General features: G+C 46.0%; 1 protein-coding gene across 6 annotated transcripts in view; it reads right to left on the reverse strand.

Annotated features, from left to right (window-relative positions):
• Positions 1–1,300: 1,300 nt before the first annotated feature.
• The window catches only part of FN1 (fibronectin 1), a 67,408-nt gene continuing 45,750 nt past the window's right edge, over positions 1,301–22,958 (reverse strand). For 3 of the 6 annotated variants that reach the window (XM_073306736.1, XM_073306735.1, XM_073306740.1), the window contains 18 exons: positions 22,623–22,739; positions 21,979–22,143; positions 20,942–21,097; positions 19,531–19,644; positions 17,528–17,797; positions 14,680–14,867; positions 13,224–13,311; positions 12,813–12,989; positions 11,604–11,693; positions 11,204–11,383; positions 10,369–10,458; positions 9,093–9,571; positions 8,048–8,186; positions 6,008–6,172; positions 4,643–4,768; positions 3,740–3,846; positions 2,755–2,865; positions 1,301–2,108 (listed from right to left, as the gene is read on the reverse strand). In XM_073306736.1, coding sequence (XP_073162837.1) covers positions 2,034–2,108; positions 2,755–2,865; positions 3,740–3,846; positions 4,643–4,768; positions 6,008–6,172; positions 8,048–8,186; positions 9,093–9,571; positions 10,369–10,458; positions 11,204–11,383; positions 11,604–11,693; positions 12,813–12,989; positions 13,224–13,311; positions 14,680–14,867; positions 17,528–17,797; positions 19,531–19,644; positions 20,942–21,097; positions 21,979–22,143; positions 22,623–22,739 — 2,837 coding nt within the window. In that variant the 3' untranslated portion in view covers positions 1,301–2,033. The remainder of the gene's footprint in view (positions 2,109–2,754; positions 2,866–3,739; positions 3,847–4,642; positions 4,769–6,007; positions 6,173–8,047; positions 8,187–9,092; positions 9,572–10,368; positions 10,459–11,203; positions 11,384–11,603; positions 11,694–12,812; positions 12,990–13,223; positions 13,312–14,679; positions 14,868–17,527; positions 17,798–19,530; positions 19,645–20,941; positions 21,098–21,978; positions 22,144–22,622; positions 22,740–22,958) is intronic. The other 3 variants (XM_073306739.1, XM_073306741.1, XM_073306737.1) reach the window with 2 other exon arrangements.

Below are 22,958 nucleotides of genomic sequence, written 5' to 3' on the forward strand. Positions count from 1 at the left end.
GACTTTGCTTTAAAACAAGTTCTACAGAGATAATATTTTTACATTTGTGGTAGTCTACTGGATGAATGTAAAACTGAATATCTGAATGTAAAACTGCTGTTTCAGTAAACACCCGAAAGTCTCTCAACAGGGTGGAGTAGGGATGCATCTTTTCAGCAGTAAATATAAATCATAAACTAGGAAGTTTGTGAATAACTGATCAGACTAATATTTTCATTCCCTTACCAAGAACACAGCAAAACATTCTTCCAAATATTCTACAGTTGTTACCCGTTTAGAAATACAGTTGTCCATTTCTTTGTCCTGTTCCCATATTTTAGATATATAAATATATCTGTCATCCCTTAGTATGAGCAATGTCTGCTGAGGTGCCATAAAATTAATTCCTTCCCTTATATGTATTACAGTAACACCTAAAGGTTACAGCTGAGATCACTTTTACTAGCAAGAGTGTCTGAACAAACTGTATTCTGCATTATGATTTTTTTAATTTGCTGGGTCGGGACTGTAGATGGAGCAGCTCATTTTTGGAAGAAGAGTGAAATAGTATGAATCAGTAAATTCCTGTAAAATGGAGACAGGTCTCTCTTATACGTTTCCATCCCTTGCTTAGAAATGAGTGATTACATTATCCTCCATCAACAGTTATGAGAGATGAATTAAGGTAATTTATAATCGTCTTCCCCAATGCTTAGTCTGTATGGGTGATAGTGTAGCTACGCCATAGGCCTGATCTCAGGAGATGTAGGTTCAATTTCTGGCTTTGCCACTTCCTTTGGGATGCTGGGCAAGTCGCTTGGACCCCAGTTCAGCAAATATTTAAGCATATGGCTAACTTTAAGCATGTCAGTAATCCCATTAAAATTGATGAGATGACATGTGTGCTTAAAGTACCTTGTTGGATGAGGCCTTAAGTGCTGTCCCGCAGTTTCCCATCTTTAAAGTGGAGATAATACTTCTTTTCTCCCATCCTTTGTCTCTCATCTAACTAGTCCCTGCCCTGAAGCTCTCTCAATCACTTTCTTACTCTGTGTGTGCTAGCTTGATGGGGTTTGTACTAACTCAGTGGGGCTTCGATCTCCACTGGTGTCTCCAGGGGCTACTGCAATTTCAGATAATCTTTTTCTATGCTACTTCCTTTAAGAAAATGATCAACAAATATTCTGTTTTCAACTTCATATTGCAGAAAGATGGCTGTCCCGTCTTCTTTCCAGAGGCAAAGCTATTTCAGTTCCGCATACACCTTCTTTCCCTGAACCCCATTGCAACAACAAAAATTATAAAAATCACTAGCCACGCATTTGGTTTGTAAAATCTTTTTATTAAAAGAGTTGTCTTTCCACAGTAGTAAAGCTTTGGCACTTACAGTATAAAAAATAATCACCAATCATAATTACACCAAATTCCTCTTTGTCAACTGCATACGAAGTTTCTTCAGTACGTTTTTTCCCATATAAAAACACTTGAGGGATGGGGAACAAAACTGATAAATAACAGTATGAGATACAAAGATACAGCTAGAAAAACAATAGGGTCATTTAGAAAGAATTAGGACTGTGCATATTTTAAATATCACAGCGATGGGGTATGCAGTCACGTAGGTTATTGCTGGCTGCACGCTTTAGGTGAAAGCAGAAGTGTTCAGTGGACTTTCCTTCCTCTAAACGGTAGTAGTGTTGTTTTTGTTTGCATGGCAAGGGAGCCTTCCATCCCATTTACCCCCCTCGCCCCAGTATTATTTTGATCCCCAACCCATTCACAATTTAGTAACTTTTTTCATTTGAAAATACTGAATGGTATCAAACACTGAGAAAAACAAAACAATACACGCTGCTATCAATCATGAGAAAAAAGTCTGAAACGCGCCAAGAATGATGCTTGGAGAAGCTGTGAGTTGAGCTTAAGCTGGGAAAGTGACTCCGGAGCAGAAGGCCGTTCTTTATTAGAGATCTGGTTTTGCTAGCATCACTCTGTTTGGATGGTCATCTTGGTAAATAGATTTTTGGTGGTGGTGGCGTAAGACTTGCTGGCTGTTACTTTCCTGGTCGATGTTGTGTGTCTGCCTGTACATCTAAGGGCATGAAGCACTCAATTGGACAATTGACATTCTGTCAGGAGGAAAGGAAACCAGTTAGTGCTCAGTACTGTAAGAGACAAGTGCTATAATGTAGTAATGTAGGGGGACGGATAGCTCAGTGGTTTGAGCTTTGGCCTGCTAAACCCAGGGTTGTGAGTTCAATCCTTGAGGGGGCAATTTGGGATCTGGGGCAAAAATTGGGGATTCGTCCTCCTTTGAGCAGGGGGTTGGACTAGATGACCTCCTGAGGTCCCTTCCAACCGTGGTATTCTATGATTCTAATCTTGGCTGAGAAATGCAGCCAAACTCCTTGCATTTGCAGCTGTTTAGATTTCTCACTGCAAACCATTCTATTGATCTGCCTTAGTATGTGACGGTTTGGAATGGAAAAGAACTACCGTTATTTAGGACCTCAATTTAGCAAAGTATTAAAGCACGTAGTGAGACTTAAACCTGCGATTAAGTCCCCTTATAATCAACAGCCTTAAGCACGCACCTAAAATTTAAGCACGTGCTTAAGTTCTTTGCTGAACAAGGCTTTACGTCAACTGCAGAACAAACGGAATTCTGCAAGCAGTTCTAATCCATGATGATTATTAACAAGAGTTGTAGGTAATACACACTCCCCCGCACCAGGCAAGACTGGTAACGAATGAGCAAGGGGTCTCTATACGTACAGTATTTGTGCTCTGGTGATATCTCTGTGAAAACTGCGTGTAGGAGTGGCCAGCAGAGCCGTCGGGGGCCGTCTCAGCACCAGGTCTGCGGCAGTTGTCACAACGCCAGCCCTTGAGGAACACAGCTCGGTTAGACACGGTTTTTAAGGATCCTCATGGCAGATGAAGTTAATACTTTATACACAAATCAGATTCCATCCCTGGGGAACCTGCACTGAAATCGATGAAGCTACTCCAGTTTGATACCAGTGTAACAGTGACGATTCACACCGCAAGGAAGTAGAAGGTAAGTGTAAGTTAGGGACTGGTCTCTGCTTTACCTTCCTCCTTATGCATTCCCATTCGTTGCTTTTCTTGCTACCAGCCTCTCTTCTGGCAGTGTGTGATGCTAACGTGGACACCCTTTGATTCACAGGTGAGAGGGGTGTAGGGGCTTGCATGAAGTAAGCCTGCAGTAGGGGTTCTCAGACTTTGCCAGAGTGGGTTGCATTTCAACGGTGAGACTATTTCATGACCACCTCCCCCACTTGCAACTGTATGTCCCTCTCCCCTGAGCACTGTGTGAGCATGTAGCTGTCCATGCAGCAACTGCTTAGCTGGAAAAGTGTTAGGAAAGTATGTATAATTCAGCAGCTGGAAAGAAGGATGAGCTAGCCCCTATCTTCAGAGACCACTCAAGGCCTGTGGCCAGAGTTTGAGAACCTCTAGTTGGTGTACTGGACGGGTTTGCAAAGCTCGGAGAGGCACAAAGGGAACCAACTCCGACTTTTTCCAAGATTCAGCTCTGATTTTGTGGGGGAAGGGCCTTTCAAATTGTGTGTTTATTTCAGAGGTGCCAGCATTCCCTGGTCATGTAATTGCTGACTCAAACCTGAACTTCTAAGGTTTTAGCAAGCTATTAATAAAAGGTCACATTTCCCCCACTGGTTTTCCAATAATATGCATCATCACATCAGGATTAGCATGCCAGACTAGTTCTGCCTACCTGCTGTCCTCCGTAACAAGTACAGGAGCAGATAGCACCAAGGTACTCTTTCTGCCACTGCTCTCCTACATGGTACATCTTGCCATCGTCATAGCATGTTGCCTCGTCTGCGGAGAATCAGAGGAAGAAGCAAGATTCTGTCACATGGTCTATATTTGCTTTTAAGGATTAAGACTTTGGGGGTAGGGCGGTGGGGCAGCTAGAGCAAGAACCCAGGAGCCAGAGCTCCCATCTCCAGTTCTGCCAATGACTCATTGATTGGCTTTGGGGGAGTCAACTGATTTAAAGCACTCAGTTTACTCATCCTCTGTAAGGCAATGCAGTGCTCTGTCCTGGCCAGCCGAGAGCAATTCCGGGCCCCAGGGCCACGGCGTCCCTGGGGGTGTGGGGACAGGGCCTGGGGCAGAAGTGATGGTACGCCGTTACTTCCGAGACCGACCGCGCCGGCCCGTGGGACCCCCCAAAGCACGGGGCCAGAGCAGTCGGGTGCACCCGTAGGAGCCCTGCGGCCCGCCCGGGCAATTTAAAAGGGCCTGGGGCTCCTGGCTACCATCGCTGCTCCCGCAGCAGTAGCCAGAGACCCCTGGGTCCTTTTAAATCTTGCGAGCCGTTGGGCAATTTCCCCTTTGCGCCACCCTGTTGGCAGGCCTGGAGGTTGATGAGCCTGCTACAGTCTTGTCTAACAGAGGAGGGTCTTTTAGTTCATGCTCTAAAATCCAGAGATCCTAGCTTCAGTCCTCACTGCTGTTGACCCGCCATGGGGTGCTGTATTACACAGAGTAAAATGGGCCCATTTGAGCAGTGCTTAGGTTCCACCCACTCTGTGCCACAAGGGTGAGATTCTAAGAGCACAAATCGGATGAAAGCCTGAAACAGAGTTAACGTCAATGTGAAAGGACGTACGCGGGTCACACTTGAATTCTCCCTTTCCGTTGCCAAGACACGTGCAGCTCATCATCTGGCCGCCCTCGCCCTGGCGGTCCCACTTCTCCCCGATCTTGTAGTTCACCCCGTTGTCGTGGCACCATTCTGAATGAACCAGAGGAATGACAATCAGGTGGTTACTCTACACAGGCCTGTTGCTTAAGGGGCAGGGAATTGATCTGTGGAGCTTCCTGGGCCAACTGGAGGGGGAACAAATCCACGGTGGGTGTAAACGGGCACAACTCTCTGGATGTGAGCAGAGTTGTCCCTCCTTTTCCCAGCTGTTGATCTGAGACTAGAACTTTAAGCAGAGGAGAGGCCATTTTAGATTGGGTAAAGGTGGAGGAGCTGCTCCAGGAAGGAGTGGGTGGGACAGAATTTTAAAATGTCATTTGTAGGGAATCCCTGGAACTACATAAAAAGGAAGCTTAAACAAACAGGCACTGGAGAGGGGCAGGGGAGGAAATGTACTAGTCTTTTAAAAGAGTAAATACACAGTATAATCATGTCACACACATAATGGGAAAACAACAGTTAAACCTTGTGTACCAAATGATGTAATAGAATGATTAGACCTGTGAAAAAAATGTCTGCCTTGTAGCAATTACTCTCAAAGCTACATACAACATAGAAATTCCCTTTTTGCTTTGCTTACTTTGTAATAGAAAGCACAGTTTAAATCAGTAAGACACATGCCCTATAGAACCACTTAATCACGCTGACTTTGTTTCATCCCCTACCCTTCCTCTGAATATGGTCTACTTAAGCCCGAGTCCTGCAAAGATTCAAACTAAACGCAATTGCAGTGGTGCTGTTTGCTTGGCAATGCTGACTGCCAGCCTCAAGGTGTTATGACGGCACGTTCAAACCAAACCAAACCGTGGGCTTTGGTCCCATGCCCACTGAACTTAATGAGAGTTATATCAAATCCATTGTGCTGATATATAAAGTTAGGATTTAGAGATTAAATATATTTAATTACGCAGGGGTGTTTTCTGAAATGACTGTTCTGATCTACTTCAGACACCCAATCTCTCATTTTTAAGCATTAACTGGACTCACCTAGCAATGGAAGGGAAAATGTTAATTTCCTCACAAAAGCATTACAGAGAAATACAAACAGGACCATTGCTTATACAGTGAACAGCAGTACTGGATAAGCTGCAAAGTTTAACCACCGTTAACCAGTTTTCCATCATTCAATGATGCAAACGTTGTACTAGTGTGTGCATTTATTTGCTTCACGTTTGGGTCACGTTGCATCTGCCAAACATGCCATGAGTGCTAATTAGGCGCGGAATGGAGCAGTCTGTCTGCAGGGATGGACAACAGCAAGCTACTCACTAGATGAATCGCATCGGAAATGACCACTGCCAAAGCCTAAGCACTGGCACCAGAGTTTAAAGCCTGTTTCGGACAATCGCTCCCATTCCTCTCCAATGGAGTAGAAGGAGCCAGTGTAAGTATCATAACACGTGTCGTCGGTCGGCTGGTTCACTCCTTCAGACACTGGAAAGAAGAGAGAACAAAGAGGCGTCATACACGGGGATACTTTACACCTCGAATGAGAAGAGTCGTAACTGAAGGCCACATTCCCAGTAGTGACGGAGCACTCGCTTGGATTTATTTTACAGGTGAATTTGGCAGAGCAGTAGGGTGATGATAAAAACCTCATTGGTGACAGTTATTTTCATTTGGACCTGCCAGGTTTTAAGCGCGCACATGTTTTGCATTCGTGAAAGCAGTGATCTGACTAACCCACCTGTCAGGGTTCCTTCCCCACGCTGAACTCTAGGGTATAGATGTGGGGACCTGCATGAAACTCTATAAGCTTATTTCTTCCAGCTTAGGTCAAAAACCTGGTCTGCTGCCAGCACCAAGGATTTAACAAAGGATCAGGGAAGAGACCACTTGGAGACATCTTCCCCCAAAATATCCCCCCAAGTCCTTACACCCCCTTTCCTGGGGAGGCTTGAGAACAAACAAGATGAACCTTGGATTTTTAAGACCCAAAAAACCCAATCAGATTCTTAAAAAACAGAACTTTATTAGAAGAACAAAAAAAGATAAGAGAACAACTCTGAGAGATCAGAATGGAAGATAATCTCACAGGCAGTCAGATTCAAAACAGAGAATCCCTCTAGGCAAAACCATACGTTACAAAAAGACACAAAAACAGGAATACGCATTTCCTCCAGCACAGCGAACTTCACAAGCCAAAACAAAGAAAACCTAACACATTTTCTAGCTAGATTACTTACTAACTTTACAGGAGTTGGAGGACTTGCATCCTTGATCTGTTCCCAGCAAAGGTATCACACAGACAGACAAAAGCCTTTTCCCCCCCTCCAGATTTGAAAGTATCTTGTCCCCTCATTGGTCATTTTGGGTCAGGTGCCAGCCAGGTTACCTGAGCTTCTTAACTCTTTACAGGTAAAAGGACTTTGCCTCTGGCCAGGAGGGATTTTATAGCACTGTCTACAGAAAGATGGTTACCCTTCCCTTTATATTTATGACACCACCTTTACAGAGAAACGAGCTGGACTTGCACACAGCAGCGGGCGTTTGGATTCTGTGACGCACAATGGGGGAGTGCTAAATTGCAGGCATGCTGGGGGTCGAGCTGAATTCTGGCACAGAACGAAACCCCAAGTGACAGAGGAGAAGAAATACCTCGGAGGGATCTTGCTCATGTAAGTTCCCGAAGTCTGCCCATGCGTGGAGTCGGACTCCACCCAGCCAGTTTGCCTGTATACAGCGAACATGCCAGGCGACTTATAGCCAGCACAGGTGTTGGTTACACCACAGCTGTCAGGAAAGGAGACAGTGGCTGGACCCTGTGGCCCAAAGAGAGCCTCCCAGCGGGCAACTCTATTAACCAGGGAGATGACACAGCAATTCATCTGGCCAATCGCCAGCCGCTGGTCACTGGAGAGAAAGGGAGGAGGAGATGGACTCAGAGTAACCCCTTTGTCATGGTAGGTACATTATTTTGGTACCAGTAATTCGATGTTGGGTGAGAATGTCGGCCACGACACTGGCATTATCACAGGCCTAGCATCTCTGACTTCCACTAGGACAGTCTCACCACCAGAAGTTGGTCCAATAAAAGAACAGAACCAACAGAAGTTGGTCGGCACCCCCCTCGCTCTCTATGCGCATTTGGGTAGTAGACTAGCCTAGCTCTTATCACTGCATAGTCATCTGCTCCACAAAATCAGAAAGAATTGTTTCTTCAGTGTCCATTGTAAATACGATGTGCAATGAGAAAACAGGGTGCTCCTAATGTATTGCACTGCAGCCTAGTGAGTGCCTGGTGAGATCCAGGCTGTGGGTAAGAGGTGCAAGGCAGAATTTTGGCCAGACTGTTTAGCTTTAACCTACCAGCATTGCCCACTGTGACAACCTCCTCCAGAACTTTGTGTCTCCTACGATCTTTCAGTGCCTCCACGATGATGTTGTAGGTGGCTCCTCTGGTAAGGCCAGTCAGGGTAGCAGAAGAGGAAGTTCCAGGAACTCTGAACTGCAAGTACATCACCACAAAACTGGCTTTAGAAAGAGTATGCTTCTTAGGCTGCAGAGGGTAAGGCTGGTCTTCATGACTGTACAGCGTCTAGTACAATGGGGCCCAGTCCTGTGGATCCCAGAGTGCCTAACAAATATCAATGAATTCAGCCTCCATGTCCCATGGTGAGGTAGGGATCTACTACAGTCTCAGTTTTTAGACAAAGGTGAAGGGACTTGCTCCATATCACCCTGGAAGTCTTTAGTAGAACAGGAACAGAACCCAAATCCCCAAAATTCCCAGTGTTTTACTTTAGCCACAAGACCATCTTTACATCAGCAATATTAACTCGGCTGCCTCATTCCACTACTGAAATTCATAGCATCATAGAAATGTAGGAGTGGAAGGGACCTCAGTAAGTCTAGTTCAGCCCCCTGCAATGAGATAGGTTTAATTATTATCTAGACCATTTCTGACAGCTGTTTGTCTAACCTGTTCTTAAAGCCCTCCGTTGATGGAGATTCCACAACCTTAAGCGCATTTATAGGATAAAATTCCCATGCATCTCCTTCGCTGTATTAGCACTTCCTTATGGAGAAATGCAAACAGAGGCCCAGGGTCTCTCTGTTTTAGCCAATATACCCTCTGTTCTCCTCCATGCACGGCACCCTGCCCTCAGCCAGAGGCTAAAACAGCATTAACCCGGCAGGGCTGCTAATACTACATGGTGAAGTGGCAAGCAGAAAGTACCTAGGATGAGTGCAGATGGAATCTTATGGGCAAGTTCTGGCTCTATCAACCCTACAATGCAACCACGGGAAACTAGAATCCCAAGGTCCTCCTTAAAATGTCTGGGGACTGCCATAGTCAAGTCCAATATTGTGGTAGCATTCAAAGTGCATCTGAGAGACAACAATTAATTACCTGTAAAGGCTCTTCGTTGGTGCCGACTGGTTGGCATGAGATGACATATTCAGAGCTCTCCAGCAGGGGCCTCCAAGAGATGGTGGTCTGAGAAAGAGCTTCCTGGCCCGTGGTATCATTGCGCCTGGGCCCTAGTGAGTGAGGGAATGAAGGCTCAACCAAGTCCTCTCTCTGGACTAGGTACCTGTTAACAAGGTCAATTTCTTCATCCACATCTGGTGTCTGTAGTCTTGGCCGGTGCCTAATGGGAGTTGCTGTGGTGGGAGCAGTGGTCCTTCTAAAACCGTGTTCCTCAAAGAAGACTTGCTGTCCCTGGTTCCCTAACGTTTGCTGGCCACTGGTGCCTGGAAGTTGGATACCATTTCCACTGTCAAACCTGTTTGTGAAGTAAGGAGTCCTCTCCACAGTGGAAGGCACGTCCAGAATCTCCGGTCCGCCTTGGTTGGGGTGTGGCAGGGTTACCAGCTGCGGGAGCTCGTCTAGCCAAAGAAAGGTTAGAAGCAATAAAGCAAAGCACCTGAAGCCCCAGCATTAGTTATGATAAGCTAGGCAACTACAGTGAACGCTGTCAACCACTCAAAGCAATTAAGCTATGATCACTGCACCCAGAGAAGCCACCAATGCTCAAATTAAGAGAACAAGAGGTGATTGAAATAGACATTCATAGTCTGCCAATTGAAGAAAATCTTAGGCATGTGCTAAGGGATTTACTCTTATGCTATTCAGGTCTCCAGCTGGACGACAGAGATTTTACTGGCTACTTTCTCCTTGTAGCACCTCACAGACTGGAGACAAAGTCAGACAAATTGAAATGTATCAAGTGTGCATCAGATGAACAGCTCCAGTCTGTGTGGGCTTCTCCCACTGAACCCATCACAGGCTAGAAGGAAAAGTGAGTGTTAGCCTTCATTTAAGTATGGTTTAGGTACACAGGAAGAAAAACTGAATGCAATCTCATGTCCTCAGTGTCTGAACCCACTGAACTGTGCTTTGCATTGTCCAGCAGATCACCTCGTCCATTGCAGAACCCCTGCTTATGAAAAATGTATCCCCCCTTTTTAAGGAAGAAAAAGAAAATGAAGGAAAAATGATACTTTCACTTAGCAGCCTGAAAGCTTGTATTTGATTAACAACATATACCAGTGAAAAGGATATTTTAAGCAATGTTATAACATTAGCCCTCTGGAGAAGACATTATCCCCCCAAGGCAGAGACTAATTCCCCAATGAGGAGAGGTCAACTTCTCCCATCGGGGTGGACTGGAAAATTATTTTACCTGTCTTTTTCCTGCCAACCAATGGCTCACTCTTCTGATTGTTCTTCACAGCAATGATGTAGATGGTGTATTCAGTTCCTGGCTCCAGACCTGGGGAGGAAGAGAATGACTTCACGCTTAAGGAAACCCCTAATTACAAAATGACAGTGAGGGATAGCTAAACAGAAACTCCTCAAGGTTTTGCTCCCTGCTATGGTGTCCAATGCTAGTGCTTACTGTACAAATACAATGCACTTTCCAATCATAGTCGTACTAAGCACAAATAATCCGTTTAGGTTTCCTCGTGTTATGACATTGATGGTCCCCCATAATCCTTTGGAGGGAAAAGACTGGACTCTGGAGCGCTCACCATTAGTGAACACTAAAGACACCTCAGCTTGTGTTTTCTAAAAATCTACAGCAGTCTGGATACTTGCCAAATTTAGGGCTAGACTGTCAGAGTAAAATCGGCCCTGTGCCAGGCCCAGTGGTGCTATGCTGGAGCAAAGCGAGAGCCAAATTGTGATCGAAGGAGCCACATCGTCTTTGGCTTCTCCTTGCTCTAGCAGGGTGTAATCTGCACCAGCCCTTTACCTGGTACAGATTATTTGTCCTTCCGTGCCTGCTCAGAGGCACTGGCTGGCGCGTGGGGGGGATGGAGTGGATCCCAGGCTTTGCCCACATGCACAGCTCCACAATGTCTGATCCCCACCTGGGCCAAGACCCATGGTGCTGGTAACCGTACGCCTCCTGAACCCCCTGCAGGATCACATGGGGAATGCCACCATCTATGTGGGATGCTCAGTTCAGTACAGGAGGCATTAACCAGATGACCTCCCAAATGGAAAAGACGTACCAGTAAGAGTGGCCTCCGTGGTGCCGGCGTGGGGGCGAGGGATCAGCTCCTTGGGCTGTGCGCCAGGTCTCTCATATTTGAGGATGTAGCCTGTGATCCGGGCACGGGGCGGCTGCCAAGCAATCAGCAGGGAGTTGCTTGTGGATGTGAGGAAGCGCAGGTTGGAAGGAGCATCAATGGCTAAGAGCAAACAAACTCAGTTAATGAATGTGGTAAAAGGAAGCATGACTTGAGACAAATAATGGGTTTCCCTGGGTTGCAGTCACCCGCTGACACAATCCACTTCATGCTCAAAGAGGGGAAAATAAGGCTGTAAAGTGCAGTAAATTACATATATGATCGAAGTCAAGGAAAGCACAAGTATAATTTCTGTTCCGATGTAACAAGAAGCACCCATTACCTGTGGAAGCATCAATCACTACCGGGGAACTGCGGGCATTCTCGTTCACGGTGTAAAGGTAGATCTTATAGTCCGTGCCTGGTTGCAAGCCTGGAATTGGAGTAGAAATATTACAGTTTCAGACTTGCCTGGTTAAAAAGTGATACAGAAAGCTGCTGGAATCACTACTACAGGTAGAATCTAACTAGCTCTTCATGCCCAGGCTGGATGTGTTGACTGTAGACCTGCAAAGAATTAGAAGTGAGATTTTTCAAAAGCACCCCGTTGGCTTAACTTTGCTCCTGCTGAAGTCAATGGGAGCAGACTTGGGTCAATGCAGAGTGCTTTTGAAAAATCCCACTCATAAATCCGAGATGGTTATTACCTTTATCCAAGAAATACACATCATCTAACAGGGTATTCAGCCTCCTCCCACCATTGCTCTCCCTTAGCTTCAGCTACAGGGCACAAAACTATGACCAATCAGTGCATAAAGGGTTGCTACAAGGAGACGGGGACATTGTTCTCGTTAGTTTTCAATGATCAGGGTAGGAATAATGAATAGAAAAACAAAACAAGGTACCAGTAGAACCAGCAGAAAAAACGTGAATGCAAAGATGATCTAGGGAATGGAACCAAGAGGGTTGGGGAATGATGGTCACTGGAGATCTATTCAGCTCTTAGAAGGTTTCTAATGGAGATATTTCTAGACTATCAGTCCTGCATGAAATCAGACAGCTGTATGTCTGGACCGACTAACAAGGCTCTGATCATGATGTGAAACAAGGTCTGAAAAGTGCAAGTGAAAAATCCAGGACTCAAGAGTATTAATGGTCTGAACAAGTGCACTTCCTTAGCAGCTGCTCTGGAAAACACTTCCATCCTCAGACAAAATGTGAATGCTCGCAAGACTATTTTCCTGTGCTCCCATCAAATCAGGGCCAGATTCTACAACCCCTCCATGTAAGAAAGGTCTGTTATCTTCAATCTGCTCTCAGAGGGCTTGGTAGGATCAAAGACTTTAAAGAGGGTTCTCAAGGTTAATGTGTATGTGTGTTAGAAGATCAGCATGAGGAAGCCACCTAGAAGTAGCACCTAAATTCCACCTGAGCTCCATTCCCACCAAGGTATCCCCAGTACAGATTAGCAACCAAATGTATCTCCAGTGAGCCTGGTCGCTGAAAGATATTACAATGCAGAAGAGACAGTCTGATGAAGAATCTCATTTACCGGTGATGGTGTAGGATCTAACGTCAGGGCTAATGGTCCGTTGAATGGGGGTCTGGCTATCTGCTGGGATGGCTTCAACCTGGAAACCAGTGATAGTTTCTGTCTTGGTGCGCCAGGTGATTGTGATGGTTGTCTCAGTAACATCTGTCACACGGGCCCTGCGGGGAGGGCTGATATCTGCACAGAAGGATCTGAGATCAGTGTAACGGGCAGAAGCAATGATTTGGCAGGGGGTAGGGGAGGGCTACAAGAAAAATTCCCCTAGCAGAATCTTTGACATTCATCAACTATTTTCAAAGGGCCACATGCTGATGTCTTCACTCAGTTGTTTCTGCTAGGTCCTTATGCAGGACTTAGCCCATTGACTCCATGCATAGCACCTGCTGCTATTAGTAAAGTATGATTGCTTACTCTCGAGGGTGGTGACCACACCATGGGCTGGCCGGCTAGTCAGAGAGTCCTTCAGAGCATACACACTGACTTCATACTTGGTTGCCACCTAGAAATAACAAAGTTATACAGTGATAAGGGAGCTACATGGACTGTCTGATCTTCAGAAAAGCCGGTAAAGCTGGGACACAGGGAAACAAGCATGAGCTTATCCAAAAGTTAGTAGATTCACATTGGTTAGTCTCCATGGATGTCCTATTTAAACATGAAACTTTTAAAAAAAAAAAAATAGAAATTAAGTGAGCTCAAGATCACGAGGAGGGTTAGACTTACTTCCAGTTAAATGCAAAAATAAAAAAGTGAGACCTGATTTTCATCTCCGTTAAACCAGCATAACTCAGTTCAAGTCGATGGTGTTACTTTGGTATAACACAGATGCAAGTCAGAAGAGAATCAGGCCCTTGTTTTTTTTCCCAAGCAAACCACATTTAGGCTGAAACTGTTATTAGTGACTGCTTGAAACCTTAACTTTGAAAATGTATTTGAAATAAATACATGAAAAAAATGGAAGTGGGAAGCCTGGTAGAGCAAGGGCAGCCAGTACTAGGAACCCAAGATCCTTCATGAATGTTAGCCAGCAGTGCTTAGTATCTACTGGCCAGATAGCTGGCTAAAGAAAAGGTGTGCAATTCTCCGCTTGCAGCATTGCCGGATCTATAACAGTGGCAGTGAGCAGTCACAGGAAAGCAGAAGAAATTACAGTGGAAACCTGAACAACACGGAGGTTTGGGGGACAGAAAGCTTAGGACTCCAGAAAGGAAGGGAATTTATGTCCTGAGCTACCTAATGTAGACAGAAACATTGCACTGCCAAAGAGTGCTCTGCTTTGAGGAAAAATGTCAATGGAGGTTCCAGATCGCAGTCTAAAGGAGTCAGATCATCAGCCCTTGACTCCTCTGGAACTAATTCAGTTTAGAGCGGCTGGAGCTGGCCCAGTTCAGGTTTGAAAATGGATTTAATGAAAAGTTTAATTTTTGCAAATTATTCAGGAGCTTCCAAAAAAATGATAAATAGATTCACTGAGTCTAAGGCCAGAAGGGACCATTAGATCCTCTAGTCTGACCTCCTGCATAACACAGGCCAGAGAATTTCACCATTCCTCTGGTAACGAGCCCAGTAGCTTGTGTATGACAGAAGCATATTTGCCTGAGAAGTCCCCAGGCTTTACTGGAAGGGGCAGAGTGAAGAGGGGACAGGGAGACTGCAGTTTAAGCAAACAGATCCACTGTCTTAACTATTGAGAGCCAAGGGACTATGCTCCACAGCTAACCAGACTTAAAACAAAGGCCAGATCGGCAGGAGCTATGATGATTTACCCCCACGGCGGTTCCAGCCCAAAGCATTTTTGAATTGCATAAGAAATCCAACATCTCCCCTCCCATGCTGCACCCGTTAAAATGAAATGTCAAAAAATCACCATTAATCCTGACACGACAGCAGACGTGCTGTCTGGGGAGAGGTTGATTTCCTTCATCGGCCCCATCTTTTCCTTGGGATTCACTCGCACTCTGTAGCCAGTGAGACGAACGTTGGGCGCATTCCAGTTGACTTTCAGGCTGGTTGGAGTTACCTGAACAAACTGCAGGTTTGTTGGAGGAGGAATCGCTGTGAAAATTGTAATTAGACGACCATTAGTTTGGAAGAACATGGCACCAGTCAAGATGGCATTTATCAGTCATGAGCATGAAATAATCCTAGGTGTGAAATACACAAGCGAGGGCCTAGGGTAATGGTCTATCTTGGGTAGCTATTGCATCCCGTCACCATAATACCTAGGAGCTAAGGTGTTCAAGGATCAGACTTGGATTTCCAAATCTGTGATGCTACTTCTCTCCAGAAATGGGTGGATCTGGGTAGTCCAACAGAAATGGGTGGATCTGGGTAGTCCAACAGAAATGGAAAGGGCAGCTCAAAAGAGCAGAGAAGCTCTGCGGCAGTGCTATGAAAAGCTGGCTAGGGTGGTGCTTACATTCAGTAGGTCAGTCTCTATGTCCGTTCCTTTTCTACCTTTTTCTACTCTTCATGCCCCCAACAGGGTATTTCAGGTCAGTTTCACCACTGCCTTGCAGCTGGTCTAACTCCACTGATCTCTACAGAGTTACTCCGGATGTACAAGGGCACAAGAGTGGAGAAGGCAGCCCAGTGAGTACAGAGAGGATGTAAAAATACTGCCAAGCCCAAATGGGAGCATTTGACAGCCACCTAGACAGGTGTAGATGACTACACAAGGCAGTGGGGAATCAGGGCTGTGAAAGCCATAATGCTGTTTACATAGGATATCTTCCAGAGCTGATATACTCAATGCTTGAATAAAGAACGTTTTAGAAGAAGTCATTTGGTTCCTATAAACTAAAGAAAAGAAGCATCATGGGACATATTGATTGTCTTATTAGTTGTCATTCTTGGTCTATAACAGAACAAATATATAGCTTACCATCATGCCCACCATTACCACGGGGCTGCAAAGCACTCTGATTTTACAGCATGTAGATACAATGGAATTCTCCCTTGCTTACTGAAAGAGGGCCTCATTCAAAGCCCATGAAAATCAACAGAACTCCAATAGTTTTGTAAAAGGGTCCCAAAAGAGTAAACCCAGACAGTGGTTTAAGACCTACTGTTTGCATTGATGACAGGTATAAACAGGTTTCAATCGTTCTAGCACTTAGGATAGTTAAATTTCTTTTTTATATTAATCTGTAAATTAAGATCCATAATCCTCCCTGCACTCAGGGAATTTTAGTGTCAGCTTTTCATTTGCAAATTAATGGAGGTATCGATGGTAAAGTGCCAGCCAAGTCCTGATAGCAACATGGGAAACTCTGCAGTAGATTTCAGATTTCTGGTAGCAGACAGAGCTCCCATAATCGTTCCAGTCCCCAGTTCTTGAGCTAAGACCCAGTTGAAATTTATACAACCACTGGTGTGAATTGGGAATTATTTAGCAAGCGGAAAATTCTAAATCAATAGAGGAAGAAATGGTAATTGTTTTGTGTGTATGTGCGTGTGTGCACGTTTCTCTTATTTCGTAGAGGAGGAGGATGGTTCATAAAAAGTTTAATTAATGGAACTAGCAGGATCTGGCTCTGATGTGGTCTCTAGCAGGACGGCCATGCTCCTGTGAAAGAGTGTATCATACCAACGTGTGTGTTGTCAATGAAGCACACCTGTAGCTGTGAGGCAGCAAACAAGAGAACCTGCAATATCCAGAGCCAGAGTGTGTCTAGACCTGTCTTGAAGGAACTTTTCACGGACTCCATGTCAGGCATCAGATGCTTGAACAGTCTTATCTCTCCTGCTGTACCCTTGAAACGAGGGCCTGATGGTTACGTCCGGGAGGCACTCTTTGGAAGAGAGCCTACCCTTACCCTGTTGTGGGAAAGGTGTAAATGACAAGCTGGGGGCAGGCTGTGAGCATACAGAGCACTGTGCTCTTTCCTTCAGAGCAATGCCAAAGAAGGATTGGGATGCACTTGTGGTACAAAAGGGTTAAGTGGCCTATAGGTATAGCAGGGACTGTCCTGAAAGAATATGTACGTTTAAAGGATGGGTCCTAGCCTCCAATCCATTCCTTCTGTGCTGCCCTGGCAGCACAAAAGGGACAGGACACCACCCTTTTTGCCCTTGATAGCATCTGTCCCTGGTCCTGCCACTGCCATCCTGGGCATCCAAAGAGAGGAGGGGGTGTGGCTAGTGTGTGATATGCTCCTGGGATGGCTTCTTGAGGACTGTTACTGTCTGCTCAGGCTAGGCTGCTCTAATGTGTGCTGGGGACCAGATCACCCCCAGAATTGCACTAGGATTGGTAGGGACAGGGGCTAAAAGGCGATGGAAGACACCTACTCTGCAGTGTCTGTGATGTGGCCCTAACCCTGCTATCCTCAGCAGCTGACCATTTTAGGAACTCTCACCTTCCAGAGGTTTACTTAATAAATACCATGCATCCGATGAAGTGAGCTGTAGCTCACGAAAGCTTACGCTCAAATAAATGGGTTAGTCTCTAAGGTGCCACAAGTCCTCCTTTTCTTTTTGCGAAGACAGACTACCACAGCTGCTACTCTGAAACCTGATAAATACCTAATAATCTTCAAACATCATCCACCTCTCCAACCACACTAAGCCCCCTCTCAGTAGCAAATGTCCCCCAGGCTTCTACGGACGTTCTCCCTCAGTTGGGCACCAACTGCACACAGAAGGACTCTGGACCCACCAGGGCTTATGCCACTGTTGCTATGGCCTGCTGGGCGGTGTAGACAGAGGTGTACCTGTGGACTGGGTCCCGATCAGGGGCTGGCTCTCCAGGTCATTGTGCAAGGCAACGATGCTGACAGTGTACTCAGAACCGGGCCTGAGGCCATGCAGCTCGGCAGTGTCGTCTTCACCGTCGGGGGCGGGCACTAGCTCATGGATTCCATCCTCAGGGCTTGAGTAGGTCACCCTATAGCTGGTGACTTGCCCCTGGGGGCTTTCCCAAGCAATTTTGATGGAATCGACATCCACCTCAGTGAATGTCAGTCCTTTAGGGCGGTCAATGTCTGTTAGGCAAATTAATGGTAAGAGGTTATGTGATAAAAGCAGGGTGTGGGGAGGGGGGGAAAAAAGCATTCTGATTACAGGCAAAGCAGTCTTCAGGTTTGCAGGTGCCCAATTCTCCCCTGCCTTGCACAGATCTTTACACCTCTGCATCGTGAGCGTAAAACGCAATGCCAGCCCCACTGAAGTCCATAGGAGTTTTGCCATTGACTTGAATAAGGCCAATATTTCACCCCACCATGTGTCTGATTCTCATTTACACTAAGGCCCCTTTACGCCACTCAGCTCATATGGAAAGGCCTTAAAGTGTCAGAAATGTAATTCACACACACTAAGAGTCTCCTTTACACTGGCACAGTGAGGTAAGGAGCCTTGGTGTGCATTGAAATGAGGCCCCACCATTCTGATTTAGTTAGCCTTTCACACCCACGTTGCGCTCACTCTTCACTAGTGTAAGTAACCGTACAAGGCCGAGGAGCATCAGTCCCGCGATTTTCTTTCATAAATTAACATCCAATTAAACCATTTGTAATGATAGCAAGTGACTATGTAGATTATATTCTGAATCAATAAAAACCTTTGGCTGTGTAACAAGTGTGCATGGGATGCCCATATACACACACACAATTATCTCACAAATATACCCACAAATTAGAGCCACTCATTGTCGTCCTCTCATTAGATTACACTTGAGTGCAAGATCGTAAGGCAGGGTAAATACGCACAGCTCCGGTGATGACTTCTGTGGAGCAATCCCCATTTACACCTGCTGAGGATTGGGCCCATAATCATCAGATATGAATTAACCTTCATAATGATTCACAGAGTCATTTTTCTGCACTGTGATGTTAGCCCTATAGACCTGCATTTCCTATGCTTTAAGGTTAGCAAAGGTGATTTTATAGGAAACTTTTGGCTTCAGACTGATGCAGCTTGTGCAATAATCCTATGCAATACTTCCAGAAAATGCCTGTTCTGCTTACCATACTTTTATCATTATTTGGGTTAGACTGTGGCTTTACAGACAGGCCTGAGCAAGGACAGGTTCATAAACCATGATGCACTAGGAGTAGCCCTGGGAGACACTGTGCATTAGAAACACCCCTCTAAGTGACAGGTTCTTCCCTGCTTTCTCCTTGCGCCCCAAGTCGTACTCGGTCACTGTCCTATACCAGCAGGTCAGCACACAGACAGATGGGCCAAGACTCCGCCCATTGCCCACCTAGCTGCTCTTGGGAGTGAGCAATTGGGTATGCAAGTCCTGCTTGCTTTTGCATACCTGGTCCCAAGGTCTAGTGGTCTACATAAGGGTGTCAAGCGGGTTCTTAGTCCCTTGCATAGGCAAATGCTCTAAGTCAAAATCTAGCCCTCTAAAACCACCTTTGCCCTCCAGCTCTAGAAATGAGGTCTATGCAAAACATTTTTCAAAGATTCGCTGAAGGCAAACAGACCAACAAAAAAAAGAAAAATGATTTTGCTTAGGCTGTTTTTAGTGAAAGAAAATAAAAGCATTGGCATTGCGGGGGAATTGCATATTTTGGCAGCATTTTGGGGGATTGCATATTTTGGCAGCAGATCCAGCTAGCTACTTCTTGACGAGAGGGGCGCTTGTCCTTCTTTAGGATCTAGATGCCCCCCGGAGTTCCCAGTTGTGCACAGTGGATTTACATAGCAGAAGATACTAGAGGTAGATCTGGTGGTTGTTTTGTTTTTTTCTGTGAAATTAAATACGTACTGGTAACGGCGGTCTCAACCAGAGGAAGGCTCTCTCCATTTTGACTCTGAGCATAGACACTAACCACATACTCGACTGTGGGCTGCAGGCCCTCGATGGTAGTTTGGGTTTGATCTGCAAGGAAAAGACAACACCGGGATAATTTGGAATAGAGAGATGATTTTTTTTCCAGAGTAGCAGCCGTGTTGGTCTGTATTCGCAAAAAGGAGTACTTGTGGCACCTTATATTTGTTTTGTGTCTTAAGCCTAGATCTTCAAACGTATTTAGGCACCAAACTCTCATTGAAATCAGTCCCTTGGTGCCAGGTGGCAGAGAAGGGAGCAAAGGCATAGTCAAAGCTGTGTGTGGTGGCCGTGTAGAGGTAAAAGTGGCTACGCAGATTGTCTCCTGCCCATCTCTGCAGAAAGTCTGTGTGGGTTGCTTGGGAAAAGCAGGAGGGGCCAGGAAAAGGAATTTCACTGAAGGATTGATGTGCCCCACACTATTCGCCATGTAAAAACCAGGGACTAGTCAGCGTGGCTCCGTCTGGGAATTCTACTGGAGAGGGCAGAGAGATGCAGTCACTAATGGTCACATGGCATACCTGCTGCCTTTGCTGAGCACAGTGGGAACTCTGCAGCCTCTCTGGGTGTCTGCTAAGAACCCACAGAGCTCGGGCAGGGTTTTCGATGGCTCGCCAACCTTTTCATCTTTTTCCAGCTTCCTGGCCTAGTCCCTTGCACGGAATGGGCAGAGCTCACTGCAGAACTTGGGGAGGTGGGAGGAAGCAGGGGGGTAACACAGCCAAGCAGCTACCCATTCATTCCCATGGGGAATTCTGACTGCATGCTTTGACTCGGGGGCCTTATTTTTAAAGCTGGACCAAACTTTGGTGAATTTGCCTTGCTGCAGTACTGAGCAAGGGTACTGAACTGTGGCCTAAGACCTGCTGGGATGCCAAACGTCAGCAGAGTCTGACTAGATTGTCCGTACCTGGCCTGACTCGTATACCAGGGCTCCTTCAGCCTGCTCCGCAAAGAGCCCTTCAAGTGAGTGTTACTGTCATTCATATCCACTCAGAGGCCCCTTGAGGCTGCTGGAGCCCTGTAATCAGTCTCTTGACATTAGAGAAACAAAACTAATGCAGCCAGATCTTCACTACTTTTTGGAATAAGATTGAATATTAACCTGACTGCAGCAGCAAACAGCCTTGAGAGCTAATCTCAGTGCAGCTGGTAAAACAGACTGAAATTTTCCAGAGGGCAAAATGCAAAGTCACCAGAAGAGCCCTTAAGACAACATGCTCAGTCCCAGAGAGGGAAATTTGCCCCAGGCCACCCTCAAGTGACTCCCCTAGGGGTTTTAAGAAGTGGTGCCAATGGACTCCAGGCAACTGCAGCGACATCCCTAGGGATGTGAAGACGTACTCACCCGCAGGGACAGTTTTTGTTTTCATGGGCCCATGGCCATCCTTGGGGACGCTTGTCACTCGGTAACCCGTGACCGGAGAAGTCGAAGGCAGCCATCTGACACTGATGCTGCTATCCTGAACATCGGTCACTTGCATCTGGGATGGCGTGTCAATCTCTGCACATCGAAAAATAAGCCCGGTGAGCATCTGCAATGCAGGAAGTCTCCTTTCCTCACTGTATCCCATGTCTGTAGGGCCCACTGCAACTCCCACCTGCAACTTCTTCTGCTTTTTCTCTTAGACTGTTACTGTTTCTTTAATGGAAAACTCACGCTGCTCTGACTTACTGTTTGTACCATCAGAGCACGTATTATTATTGATCACATTTATTACAGTGGTGCCTAAAGGTCAACCAACAATGGAAGCCCATTGTACAGACAGAACAGTCGACAGTCCCCGTTCGAAGCAGTGTACAATCTGACTAGGGTCCCAATCAAGAATCACATATCAGGCCCATAGTACTTAGCTCACTACATCCAATACCCATTAATGGCAGTGGAAGTCTTTTAAAAGGGCCATTAAAGAGATTTTCCCTCGGTTTCAATGGGAGTTAGTTGTTTGTATAGGGTTTGAGCCATCAAGAAGACAGTCCCTGTCCCAGAGAGCTCATCAAGGGTAGTTTCTATTAGGGTCAGAGAGTACCTACATGCTACAGTGCATTAAAAATGCCAGAGATAAGATGCAGACAGAATAGTCATCCTACATCCTACAGTCAAGTGGTTTGACACCCCATGTGCAAGGAGCCAGCCTTTGCTTGGTATGCTCACGCCAACAAAGATGGATGTTAAGTGGTTCCCCCCAACAACAAGTCCACAACTCTGGTAAGTTTGTTTAGTCGTATTCTAAACTCCTTTCTCCAAAAGCCGCCATCCCATTTTGTAACTTTATGAACACGATGGGCCAAATCCATCTGGGGTGTAACTCCACCAAAGCCCACTGAAACGGAGGACAATTATGAGATAAACCAGAAGCTAGCAGCACTGTCCATGTGTCTCACCTGTTTTGTACTTGACCGTGACCGGCTTGCTGCTGGCGGGGCTGTCTCCACGGCCCGTCACTGCATACACTGTGATGGTATAGTCTGCTGCGGGCTTAAGGTCGTTGATGGTGGCAGTGGACATGGTGCCAGGCACAGTAAACTCCTGGACAGGGCTATTGCCACCTGGGAGGGCAGGTAAGAAAGCAAATCTGATGAAAATGCTGATAATTACTCATGTTTTAAACAAAAAAGCAAGGGGTGACCCAAAACCCACTGAGCTGAAGTCAGCGGAAGACTCCCATTGATTTTAACGAGATTTGGGTCAACCCATAATAAGTTGGAAAAGCCTTTTTCACCCCAAACCAAGAGGCAAACGAGAGGCCCATGGAACTCCCTCTGAAATGAATGGAGTTTCTGGATGTGGTAGGCAAAGATGATTTGCCCCACCTTTAAAGTTCAGCCATTATGTTTACTTATTGGTAATCTTCTCTCAGTGCATATCCATAAGCACACTGAGTTCTGAGAGCATGCTGCATGCTCCAATCATCGATCACATTTGCCTTCACTATTTGCTGCAGGTTTTAAATGGCCCGAGCTTAAAGCGTCGCACTCGGTGTCCATGGGGAGCTCTTGGAGAAGTGGTAATATTAGAACACACTGACCTGTTTCACCGTAGGTTATCCTATAGTATCTAACAGTAACTGCAGGAGCATCCCAGGAAATCACCAGGCTGGTGGGGCTAGTGGCAGTAACTTCCAGGTCCCTTGGAACGTCGGAAACTAGAAAAGAGGTGAGGGTTAAGAAAGAAAATTAAAAAAAACATTTGACGCTCCCCAGGCTCCTGTTACTCCGCTTACACTGGAGGCTGCTGCTACTAACAAGTCTTTCCAATCGCCCACAGTTTGCAGTCAGGTCTCTAGGTGTCATATCTGGCTAAAAGCCTGAATCCAATGGCTATGGAAAGATTGTTATTGGCTTCTGTGGCCACTAGATTGAGC

The sequence above is a fragment of the Lepidochelys kempii genome, chromosome 11 (genome assembly GCF_965140265.1).
Source record: "Lepidochelys kempii isolate rLepKem1 chromosome 11, rLepKem1.hap2, whole genome shotgun sequence".
Taxonomy (NCBI): Eukaryota; Metazoa; Chordata; order Testudines; family Cheloniidae; genus Lepidochelys; species Lepidochelys kempii.